At 33.7% G+C, this 12475-nt stretch overlaps 1 protein-coding gene across 1 annotated transcript; it reads left to right on the top strand.

The window, feature by feature from the left end:
* The first annotated feature begins 2833 nt into the window (after positions 1-2833).
* Positions 2834-11833, top strand: LOC131070143 (probable LRR receptor-like serine/threonine-protein kinase At1g67720). The gene is made up of 15 exons (XM_058005684.2): positions 2834-3078; positions 3162-3690; positions 3783-4237; positions 4348-4480; positions 4582-4653; positions 5062-5130; positions 5247-5318; positions 5423-5494; positions 9525-9784; positions 9897-10105; positions 10228-10354; positions 10443-10514; positions 10715-10904; positions 11005-11137; positions 11226-11833. The coding sequence occupies exons 1-15, from the start codon at positions 3009-3011 to the stop codon at positions 11568-11570; spliced, it is 2808 nt and encodes a 935-aa protein (XP_057861667.2). The 5' UTR covers positions 2834-3008; the 3' UTR covers positions 11571-11833.
* Positions 11834-12475: the final 642 nt, after the last annotated feature.

Here is a 12475-nt window from a genome sequence, read left to right as displayed (position 1 = left end):
TTTAAAATTAGGGGCAGGAAACATTCCTTAGATTTGTTTTTTTCTTCGGGATAGGCTTGGTCTCACCAAGCCTATGCTTGGACCTCAAAAAAATGACTAAGGTAAATCGACATCAGATTTCTACCTTGGCCTAATTTTTTTGGGGCCTTTCTGATTGACGAAACAAAAACCCATTATAGTTTTCAGTGTCCTGAATTCAGAAATGTAAATTTTATAGTGATAAGATTAATTTTACTATTTTTGTATTATTTATTAATCAAAAGTGGAACCTAAACCTAAAATACCAAGGTTCACTAAAACTTTAATAACTTTTTGGTTTTTAGGATTTTAGAAAAATAAATTATATGGCATCAAATATGGCATCAATCTACATACAATTCTTTTGAATATTAAAAAAAAAAATGAAAAAATATGAAATTTTCATGAAATTATGGTGGTCGTACACCTGATGTTTTGAAAATATACTTTATTGTCAGTTAAAAATTAATAAAAAAAATATATATTAAATAAAAAAATAAGAAAAAATATTCTCATAAATATTTGGTGTCTTAGGTATCATTTCCTAGAAGGATTTGCAAAAATTCATTTATTTGCATCAAAAAAGGGTGGTCGTACACATGCGTGGTATGGTCCTGAAATAGGCATTTTGAAAAAATGGTTTTGAAACATGCCTACTAAAAAGGGATTTCTACCATGTGGGTATTAAAATAAATTACATATTTGAAAAGTAGACTCTGAGCACTACATTTTCTATTACTGAAGTTTTTTGAGATTCAATCTCTACGTGCATCAAATTTTGACATCAATCGACATAAAATTTGAAAAACAAAGAAAACACTTCCACTTTTTGCCCAAAAGTGGGACTCAACTTCTTGCGGCTACCCTGTTATTAGAAGAATGGTTGTTTACCTTAATAATGATCCTTCTTTGTTTCAATAAGGCTTGGTAAGTTTGAGGATCATCTTTGGATTTGTCAACGAGAATCAAAGATGAAGATTCTTCATATTGCCTAATTGAAAGTTGATAATCACAAAGTAGTGTGCACAAGTGATAGTTGTGTTGTATAGGGGTTTTCATAAGTCAAACCCCATGTTAGTGCGCTCACCTAAAAAATAGTTATGATTTATGGAAAAGAGATATGGTCCTTAGAAGGTCAGAGTCTAAAAATTTAAAGGAAATGTTTTAATTGACAAACATTTCCTCAATGTGAAATCTTTGGCATGAAGTCTCACATAAGGATTATTGTTTCTTGGAATATATTAATGCATTCCTTCATCACGAAGGAACAGATTATTATAAATGATGATTGTTGAAACAAAGATGTAGACTTGAATTCTTCATGCTCCTTGATTGAAGATATGTGCTCAAATGCCTCAAATATCCTTGATTGAATGCTCATAGATTGATAGTTGATAGTTAGAGTTTGAAATGAGAGAGATAGTTGTATTTATATTCAACCTAATTGTTTTTGGATTTAATTTTTAGAGAGGGACAACATTCAAGGACATTTTCTTGCTACCTTTTAATCTAGCATACAAATTTTTAATTTTGAGGCCAAAATGCTTAGATAAAAAGGTGTTGGGTGCCCTAGTCATAGTATTTTGAGATGAGAAAAAGGTCATGGATAAGGGAGTGCACTAATGTAACGAAAATGATCCCAATGTTGAACACGATCAGAGATAAATTATGAAAACTATAGGCACAACTATCAAAGTAGATCCAAACTAAATGTAAATTTGTAAAAGGATACAATTTATTTCACAACATGAATATACCCTATAATATACATTAATGTTGAGATCAACTATGATTTAAAAAATAAAATTTTAAACATGATATAATCTATTTCTAATAAGTTTTAAATTAAAAGAATCTTTCTATTCTATAATATTAATTTTAGTTTCCATTTTTTATTATTTACAATAAAGTTTATTTCACTAATGTATTTAAACAATATTTTTTATTTAATTTATACTTACGTGGTACGATGACATGACGAGAAAGGCAAATGTCTATAATGATCACAATTCACGCAGTCAAAGAGAAAATAATTGTACATTCGGAAAAGAAACATTGGCTTCATTGGTGAGTGTTACGCTCCTTTGATTCATAATAACCAACAATTTGGACCCATGGCTGGCTTGGTTAGATTTTAAAAAAAAAATTATTGTAGTCTAAGTTTTGATTGAGATGAGTATTTGTTTTATAATCAAATCATTAATTGAATATGTTAAATAGTTTTAAATGTATATAGATTATAAACTAGTGATGAAAGTCGAACATGCTAGGAAGAAGATAATAATCTGAATTGAATGCTAAAAGTGAAGTAAGGAGCACCACAGGTGTATTGAACCGTGTCCATTCAGCTTCTAGAAAGCGATAATATTTTATGTTTTGAGTGGCGTGTATTGAGCTCGCAACGTCGCAAGGAATCATCATTGCTTACGTTCTTGTCAAATAATGACTTGAAGTGGTTATTAAGAGTTTTAACAGTTAAGACTTGTCAAATATTCAATGAATGTCTAAATGATGGACAAACAATAGAGCAAACATTCTTCAGCCAGGTAATTTCTTTACTCGACAGTAACTTTATTGCAGTCTTCAATTATCTATTCAATGAACTCTCAGAGATTAGTATTTCTTGGACTGGTTTAAGCTAAAACTAAAAAATGAAATACTATCTTATCTAAATTAGAAAACTCAAAACGCACGGTTCGAATCAAATTTCAAAACGCATATCCCAGTGAAAGACGCAACAAATGAATTATTTCACCTTTACTAAATTAATTGACTTAATGAATTATTATAAATGCTTGGTGTTATTTGCTTTCCTAATAAAGTCAATCATATAGAAGGCTGTCATTCGGTCCAGCGCACGAGCATTTTGAATAGGTGTATGCCCTTCCATAATTGCAATAATGAATGACACTGGTTGTATAACACATGCGCCTGCCTTGGATGTTTGGGAAACACGTTAGCGTGAAATTGCTCTGAGAGTAAACAAGAGAATGGAAGCTAGCGCATGCGCTCTGTTTCTCATCATATCGTGGAGTGTATATTCATGTGTTGCTGAATCAGGTACTATTCTAGTTTTTCACTAATTCGATTTCTCTTCCTTATATCTACTACCTATTTAATTCTTCTTCTCTCTTTTAACGCAGGGTTCCTGAGCCTTGATTGCGGTGGAATAGGAAACCGCACAGATTCCAGTACCGGTATTACATGGACTCCCGATGACAAGTACATCCAAGGCGGTTACAGAAAAGCCAATAATGACGAAACCCTTGAATTTTATCATCAAAGCTTACGAGTGTTCCCCAAGCCTCTCAACAAATCTTGCTATCACCTGCCCATCACTCCTAACGTGCCTTTCTTATTAAGATTATATTTTGTGGGAGTTAGTTACACGAACCTGATTCCAAATTTCAACTATTCTATCGAGACACAGGAATTCTTAAACATAAGAAACCCGACACTTCAAAGTTATCCCCCACAAAGGAGTGAGAAGATCTTGGTCAGTGGTGGGCAAGTGGTGTATATTTGTTTAATCCGAGCCTCAGAGGATGTTGATCCATTTATTTCTTCTATCGAGTTGAGACCTCTTCGACAAGGAATGTACAATCAGGTTACGTCCAGACAAATGTTGCATATGATAGCGAGAAAGTCTTACGGCGCATCTAAGCAGATAAGGTAAATCGTAAATCATTCCCCCGTCATTTTCTTTCCTTGTGGAACGTTTACGGGCCTTCTTTTAACTGATTGTCAAATAATTAATTATTTAGGTACCCTGATGACCAATTCGACCGTTTGTGGGATATTGACGTAGCTGAAGGAGCACATAATGTTAGTTCGGTTGAGCCGATTTCAACAAACAACACAGAAGATCTTCCTCCGCCTGTTGTAATGCAAACGGCCGTGGTGGTGCCTGCAAAGCACAGTAAAGTTGATGTTACTTTTGCAAAGCCCACAGAGGACACCTTACTCTTACTTTATTTTGCGGAGATCGATAACACTTCTGGGTCCAGAATTTTCGACATTATCATTAATGGCGTAACAAGATTTACCAATCTTCATCTTGTCAGAAATCATTCTGCCATGGAACTGCCTATCTTAACTTACACAATAATGTCAACCTTAACATTGTCCAAAGCCTCTAACTCTACCATGAGTCCTATGCTGAATGCTCTGGAGTGGTACCAAAGGGTTCCCACGGCACCTCTCACCTCTTTGGAAGACGGTGAGGACATTAGCTCCTCAATTTTTTAAATAATTTCTTGCTGGTAGAGCATGAAATGTGTAGCTTTTAATCTAAGTGTTTACAAAATTGACTGATTGCCTAACCTGCAGTTCAAGCTCTTGCTAGTGTTATGAAAAAATTTAACCTAAGTAATTGGAATTGGATCTCGGACCCATGCTTTATTTATCCGTGGGAAGGAATCAATTGTAATAGAGGCTCTGAAATAGTCAGAGTAGAAGAGATGTAAGTTTTATTCGTACCGTATTTTTGCTGTTTTAATGTCAATTATAAGAACGCTGAAGGAGAAAGCAGTTGACAAATTCTTCTTATGTCATGGTATCCAGCAACTTCTCGAACAGGAATCTGACGGGATCGATACCTTCAAGGCTTGGAAACATGACTGCGCTGGTTAAAATGTATGTTTGCAATTCTGTATTTACTTTCCATCTGCATACAGCCTTCATTGATTTCTTATAGAAACTTAAGTTTCGTGGCAGCTAAATTTTAGTAACAATTTCTGGAAAGAAGATGAATTAGAAGTTAAGTGGCTGTATTCTATAAATCGAATTTCCACCATATAATATCAAGTGTCGAAATTCCATTACATATAGATTGTCCTCCTTATTCTTGTTAGCGATGGCAAGTGTTTATTGTTTATAAATTCAGTCTTGTGCATTTCTAATATCAAATTTCATTGCCGCAATCAATGATTGCATCTCAAGAATGACTCTAGAAAATTTTGACTCTGATATTATGAAATCAGCGTAACTTGTATTGAAATATTTCATTGAACTTATGTTTACATAACGGGCACCTGTGACCAGATCGCTGAACAATAACCGTCTCACGGGAGACTTACCAGATTTGTCGAAATTAGTCATGTTGGAGAGCCTGTAAGTTACAAGTGCATAAATCCCTCAAAAAAATTGTCTGTAAGCATTTTAAAATTGAAAATAATTACTATTCGAAAATGCAAACATAGCAGCTATGACCTTAAGTGATTGTGCAGGCATTTACAAAACAACAACTTAAGTGGCGAAGTTCCAACCTGGCTCTCTCAGCTGCCTAAACTGAAAGAATTGTATGTCACTCTCTGTATTCGTTTATCTCTTCTTCTGAGAAAATGTAGTCAGTAGAACGTTAACACAGAAAATATGTATTGAACATCTCTTATTCTACTCACAGGTTTATACAGAACAATAATTTTAGTGGTGTAATTCCTCAAACACTTCTACCGAGCCGTTCGTTGAATACAAGGTACCGTAAATTTTCTTCACTCTGTTTTTCTCGAAACGTCTAGAAGTAAACTTGCTTCAGAGCGTTGATGCACCTTTTTAATCTGTAATGCCAACAATTACAATGAAGACCAAATACTTAAAGATGTGCGTGATCAACAATTTCATGCAATCCAGTTTTTCATCTGTCTTCTTTGCAGTTTTCTGACACTTCATTTAGTTTTCTGAATGCATAATAAACTGCTGTTCGCACAGTATGATAGGCTATGTATTTCTTCCTTTAGTTTTCTATTTGCATAGTTATGGATTAAAACTTTTCCATGCAGTCGAACACATGAAGTTTCTCTTTCTTTTTAGCACTGATGGTTAACAAAGCCCTTCACAATTTTTAGATGTCATGGTAGCGAGGACTTTATATAACGTTTCTTTATATGTACGTTGTTTCAGTATGAATAGTAAGAATGCAGAGAAGAGTAAGACAGACATTTATGCTTTGAATGTTCGCTGTGTTGTTGGGAGTGCATTCTATTTTTCAGTTCTGTAGTTTTCTAAGATTGTTATTCGCTAGTGTGCCAGATATTTTATATTCAAGTTTTTCAATTGGTATTAGAGGAGGTTGGAGAGTTTTTACATTGTGCAGGATAACAGTTCTATAGAAGAAATATCAGAATGGCAAATGTTAGCAATTTTTCATTTCAGTTTATCAGAGACAATTATGAACAATGGAGAATAAAGAGGAAGACGAGCTATTATTATCCCAAATTTTTTTGGACTTAGTAGTACGATATAATGAGCTTGCAAATCGGAATCTCCTATTTACCAGTAAACTAACGAAATCAGTTGATAGAAGACAGAAAGAAAGAACGACATTCGAACTATCTTCACCATCCAACCTGCATACTGCGAGCTATATTTACCCTCCAATCTACATTGAATATTTCAATCTTTTTCTGTATTACTAGTATGAAGTCAAAGATACAATGGATATTCTGCAAATCGCATACCAATGATTTGATAAATTACGATTGGTAAGACTTCAAATCTTTCAATGAAAATTTTAAAATCTAAGGGAATATATGGTACTACGAGAAATATGGATATTCTCTCATAATGCTCAAAATAGATAGAGGAGGGAATTCACTTCCAAAGAATTTATTATTTTCGTAACACTCATGGCATCAAGAGACAACTTGCTACAACTTATATACCCTTAAAAAATGGTACTACGAGAAGGAATAATTGTACTATTATGTAAATCGCATGAAGTATGCTATAGTAAAAAAATCTTCCCATTTACTATTACCAGGGAGTAGTAGCTATAACAATATATATTTTGAATAAAATCCCCACAAAATTGCTTCACAACATAACTCCAAAGGAATCTTTGAGTGTTCATAAGCCTTTAGTGGCTTACTTTTGTGTATTTGGATTTCCTCCATATATTCATGTTCCAATTTAAAAATTCAAGTTGGATGCAAAATCCCATTTTATAACTTTGTGGGTTATTCTGGTGCAACTAAAGGGTATAAATTCTATAATCCTAACACAAAGCAATGAATTATTAGTTGCTACATGGTTTTTAATGAAGGAGGAGCATTGCAATGACAAAAATGTGTTAGAAAAACCACACCACTCGTCATGGACATTGAATATAATAATTTTCCTCCTATCCCCACAAGCTCAAGTGAAAGTTTGATCTCTGATGGTTGCTCAAGTTCATGTTCTCCAAGCTTAAGACCACCAAGTTCTTTAGATAGCACAACCTTGAGTGATAGTTCAAGTTAGACACCAAGTCTAAGCTCTTCATGAAAAGTATGAAGTGTGAAATAAAATTCATTAGAGGAATTCTAATAAGAATTTGATTATCAATTTTGCTTTGGTTTGTTCAATTAAATTTGAGGCTTTTTAAAAAAAGAAAAGCAATAAAGTTGAACACATATGGATTGATGCTATCAATGAAGAGATGCATGTGATTGATAAAAAATAATAGATGGCCATTAATACAACTTTATAAAGACAAAAAGGAAATTGTTGTAAAATAGAATTATAAGGTGAAATGTCATGTTGGTGAATTTATGAAAAGCCGTAGGGCAAGATTAGTCACTAAGGGGTTTACCCAAACACCTTGAGTAGATTATTTAGAAACATTTGTTTCAATTGCAAGATTTGATATAATCAACATTATCTTGGCTATTGCTACACAACACTAGTGCCAATTTATTAGATGGGTGTAAATTCACCTTCTTAAATAGTTATATTGACAAGGACTACTATGTGGAGTAGCCTATGAGATATGAAATTCTAGGGAATGAATAGTTTGTCTACAAGTTGAAGAAATAAATCTATTAAATATGTCAAATATGGTACTAATGCATTGTTTTCTTTGTGTGAAGGTCCAACAACAATAAAAAATTAGATTTATGTCTTGAGCCAAGTATGTAGCTGACATATTGAAGAAGTTTATAATGATGACATGCACTTTAGTTGCAACCCTTGTAGCCCTTGGTGAGAAATTATCTAGGAGAGATGCAAGATCCAAATTAGATGCAACTTACTATAGAAGTTTGGTTGCAAGCCTCATGTACTTTACTACTACTAGACCTAATATTATGTAAAATTTGTCTTCTTAAATGGTTATATTGATGAGGAAGACTCTGTGGAGTACCCTATGAGCTATGAAATTATAGGAAAAGAATAGTTGGTTTGCATGTTGAAGAAAGCACTCTATTAAAGATGTCAAATCTAGGACATGCATTGTTTTCTTGGTGTGGAGGTCCAACAACAATCTAAAAGTATATTCATTTCTTGAGCCAAGTAAGTAGCTGAATTATAGAAGAAATTTACAATGATGGCATGCACTTTTGTTGCAACCCTTGTAGCATTTGGTGAAAAACTATCCAAGAGAGATGCAAGATCCAAAGTAGGTGTGACTTTGTACATAAGTTTTGTTCGAAGCATCATGTACTTCACTACTTTAAGTTCTCATCTATCGATTCATACAAGATCCACATGAATCTTATTGTTGCGCTGCAAAATGAAATTTAAGTTATTTGAGTTGTGCACAAATTTTTGTCATTCATTATTTTTCTATTGACAAGTTTGAACTAGCTAGTTACACAAATTTTAATTGGGCCAGTTTGGTGGATAATATAAAATCTACATCTAGCTATGTTTTCTGCTTTTTTTGTAGTTGTATCTTGGAGTAGTGAAAAGCAAATGACTATGGCTCGCTCTTTCACAGAACCAAAATATGTTGTACCAGCAACAACAATTTGGGAAGCCAAATGGATTTGAAAGATATTGGAGGATCTACATTTGATTAAACAACACCCTACAAAATTATTGTGATAACAAGAATGTTACGATCAGAAAATCAGTGTTTCACGCTAGATTGAAGCACATTGAGATCCGGCACCATTTCATTTCATATTTAGGTCAAAATGGACAAGTGAAATTGCATTTTTTTCCTACATCTGAACAAGTTGCTGGTATCATAAAAGTTTTTCTTATATCTTACTTCGTTGCATTGAGAACTCGGAAATCCTCCCCGTTGATCATCTATGGAGAGATTGAAAACATGCATGATCAACAATTTCATGCAATTCGGTTTTTCGTTAATCTATTTTGTAGTCTTCTAACAGTTTCTTCTTTAGTTTTCTGAATGCATAATAAACTGCTATCCGTGCAGTATGATAGGCTCTGTTTTTCTTTCTTTAGTTTTCTATTTTCGTAGTATTGTAATATGACGTTTCCACACAGTCAAATGTGTGAAGTTACTCTCTATTTCTAGAACTGAATGTTAATTAAGTTTGCTACTTTCAGTTTTCATGGACAGCGAAGACTGTATAATTTTAATTTTTCTTGATATATACGTTGTTTCAAAGACGGAGAAGAAAAAGACAATCCTTCATTCTTTGACTGTTGCTCTGTTATTGGGAGTGCATTCTATTGTTCCAGTTCTGTAGTTTTTAAAGATTGCTTCTCAGTATAGTGTGAGAGCTATTTTTAATCTTTCAATACTGGGTGGGTTCACTTAATTTAATATGCTGCAGATTTGATGGTAATGGTCAACTTCGTCTTCCCAATGAAACTTCGTCCTCCCCCTCAAACGACCGGAAGGCGTCCTCCCAGTCAAACTGGCCAAAGGCGAAAATCGCAGGAGTCGTAGCAGGAATCTTTGTAATAGGAGGTTTAATTTTGTTTCTGGGTATTACCGTCCATAGAAAGAGGCTCAGTGGAAAAGGGATTGGTTACTCAGATACTAAAGGCTCTGCTCCTGGGAAGAGGGAATCCATATATGTGCGTGGCCAGGGTAAGAAAATGTTTTCCTGTGGGATTTTCAAATGTAGTATTTTAACGTCATTTACCTTACAAAATTGGAATTTCCTAGAGTGGGATTTGATATGCGTGTACATCAATTGCAGACTTCTCTATGGTTTTGGTGCCAAATTCAACAAAGACCCGTTCTTTTACCTTGGACGAGATGTTAACAGCAACAGAAGACTTTAATCACAAGATTGGACAAGGTGGCTTTGGAGTGGTGTTCCTCGGTAAATTAGACGACGGAAAACAAATAGCTGTGAAGGTACTCTCCTCCTTTTCCAAACAAGGAGCTGTAGAGTTTCTAAATGAGGTAATATTTGCATTCTCGATGCCCCTTGAGTTGGTTTTGTCTCTCATTTGTCATTAAGAACGACTCAGCACAACGCAGGAAAGGGGCTCCTATTCATATATTTTATTGCACTCGGTTAACAGATCGATCTTCTGTCAAGAGTGCATCACAAGAACTTGGTGCGTTTACTGGGTTACTGCAATGAATCTAGGGAGCTCATGCTTGCTTACGAGTACATGCCTGGAGGGTCACTAAAGGACTACCTCTATGGTAAATAAAGTCTACATCATTTTGCTTTTTTACATTAATAATAACCCAACTAAGCATAACTTATTTGCAGCTAACGTCTCTTCTGCAGGTCGCAATGCAGGCGAAAATGCGAAACTAGATTGGAGAGCTAGACTTAGAATAGCTTTGAATGCTGCATATGGTAACTATTTTTTACTCAGTTCGATTGATTGTGAATTATAATTGAGTTAAAGCATCTCTGTAGTCAAATGTTTTGTTGATTGGCGACGAAAGACCATAAATCAGCAAAACAGTTAACTTAAAATTGATTTTTAGTTTTGAAAAATGATTTGGATGGGCACCACTAATCTAGTTCTATCTATTTCGGATTTTTTCTTGAAGGGTTGGAATACCTCCACGTGGGCTGCACCCCAAAAATAATTCACAGGGATGTAAAGACCGCAAACATTCTTCTAGATGCCAATCTAAATGGCAAACTGGCTGATTTCGGTCTTTCAAGAGTTACTATAGACGGAGAGGAATCCCATGTTACAACGACTGTAAAAGGAACTGCAGGATACTTGGATCCGGAGTAATTCAAATATTTCACTTATTTTCTCTTTTTTTTTCAGAGTCCTATAAGTTATTTTGATTGTTATCGATTTGATGTTTTGTTTGTCTTCGTTTGACAGATACTTCAGCACTCAGATGCTCACGGAAAAAAGTGATGTGTATAGTTTTGGAGTTGTCTTATTGGAAATCATATGTGGTAGACGACCTATCGATGGAAAACTTCCTGAGGAGGAAATTAATCTTATCAGATGGGTAAGAAGTGCTATCAATATTCATAAATTACGTTTACGTATCTTTTGATTCCTCTAGTAGTAAAAATTCTTTATTTTTCGTTGAGCAGGTCACCCCACATGTTTACCCAGATGAAGATCCTGTCAAAATATCAAAAATAGTGGACAAGAGGTTGCAGCCAAATGATTATGACATCAAATCCGTCATTCATGTGGCGAAACTAGCTATTAGATGCACTGAACCCGATCCCTTGGCTAGGCCTACAGTAACTGATGTTGTAGCTGAGATCAAAGTGGCTATGAGATATGAGGAGAAAAACTCAGGCGACGTTTTTGACATTTCAGAGTTTAGCGAGGAGTACGGTGATAGAACGAATAGCCAATTGTCTACTTCGGAATCGAGTCGACCAAAAGATATAGCTTCCAGTGAAAACAGTTCCAGCTTCCCTGGCTAAGGAAGATTAACCAAAACCCATTTTATAGGTGAACAGTACTAGATTTTAATATTTTGTTATAAAACTGAATATTCCCATCCAGGCCTGAAATTTGATGTCTGTGTCCTGGTTTTGAACTTCAATTATATTGTAATTTATTAGAATTTTAAGCTGTAGAATAATCTTTCTAATATAATTTCATTGCTATATGGCAAATTGTAAATATTAAAAATATATATTTTGAACAAATATTACGGTTTAGAATGTTATTTTAGTTGGATTTATTTTTGTTAGAGTTATTTTGATAAAAAAATTGTTTACAAAAGAGTATGATCATTAAGAGATTTTTAAAAAAAATTAGGATATTTGTAAAGAAAAATAAACAAATTTAATAAAGGAATTAAATATATATTAATGAATATTGAAATGAAATTATATATATATAATTTAAGAAATTGTATTTTAAATCTATAAATATTTTCAAATTTATAATTGAAATGTAAGTTGAAAAATAATGAAATCATCAAACAATCATATAAATTTCATATGATAAATATATCCAAGAAATTTATATAAATCAATTTTCAATTTTTTCGTTTTCAAATTCTTTCATCACATTATGTATGATGTAACATTGTTAATTGCATACCCTTGCAATCTCACATTAAACTTTGCAATATTTTTAGTGCGATTCTTCATGTTATCTAGATGTTAATATTTTAGCACTCTTTTGTTATTTTTCTTAGTCTTTGTATTCTTCCTAGCCTCTTGAACCTTTATTTGGTTTGAACTATTTAGACAAAATGTTGCATGTGGATGTCTGAATGACATGTTTGTGTTCCATAATAATTCATACTACTAGTGATCATTTTCATAATTTAACTTGCATTTACCAAATTTAGCTCATTGAAGGTAATCATCATAGG

The sequence above is a fragment of the Cryptomeria japonica genome, chromosome 1 (genome assembly GCF_030272615.1).
Source record: "Cryptomeria japonica chromosome 1, Sugi_1.0, whole genome shotgun sequence".
NCBI lineage: Eukaryota > Viridiplantae > Streptophyta > Pinopsida > Cupressales > Cupressaceae > Cryptomeria > Cryptomeria japonica.
Note: the sequence above shows the minus strand (reverse complement) of the source record. Positions and strands in the feature narration are given on the sequence as shown.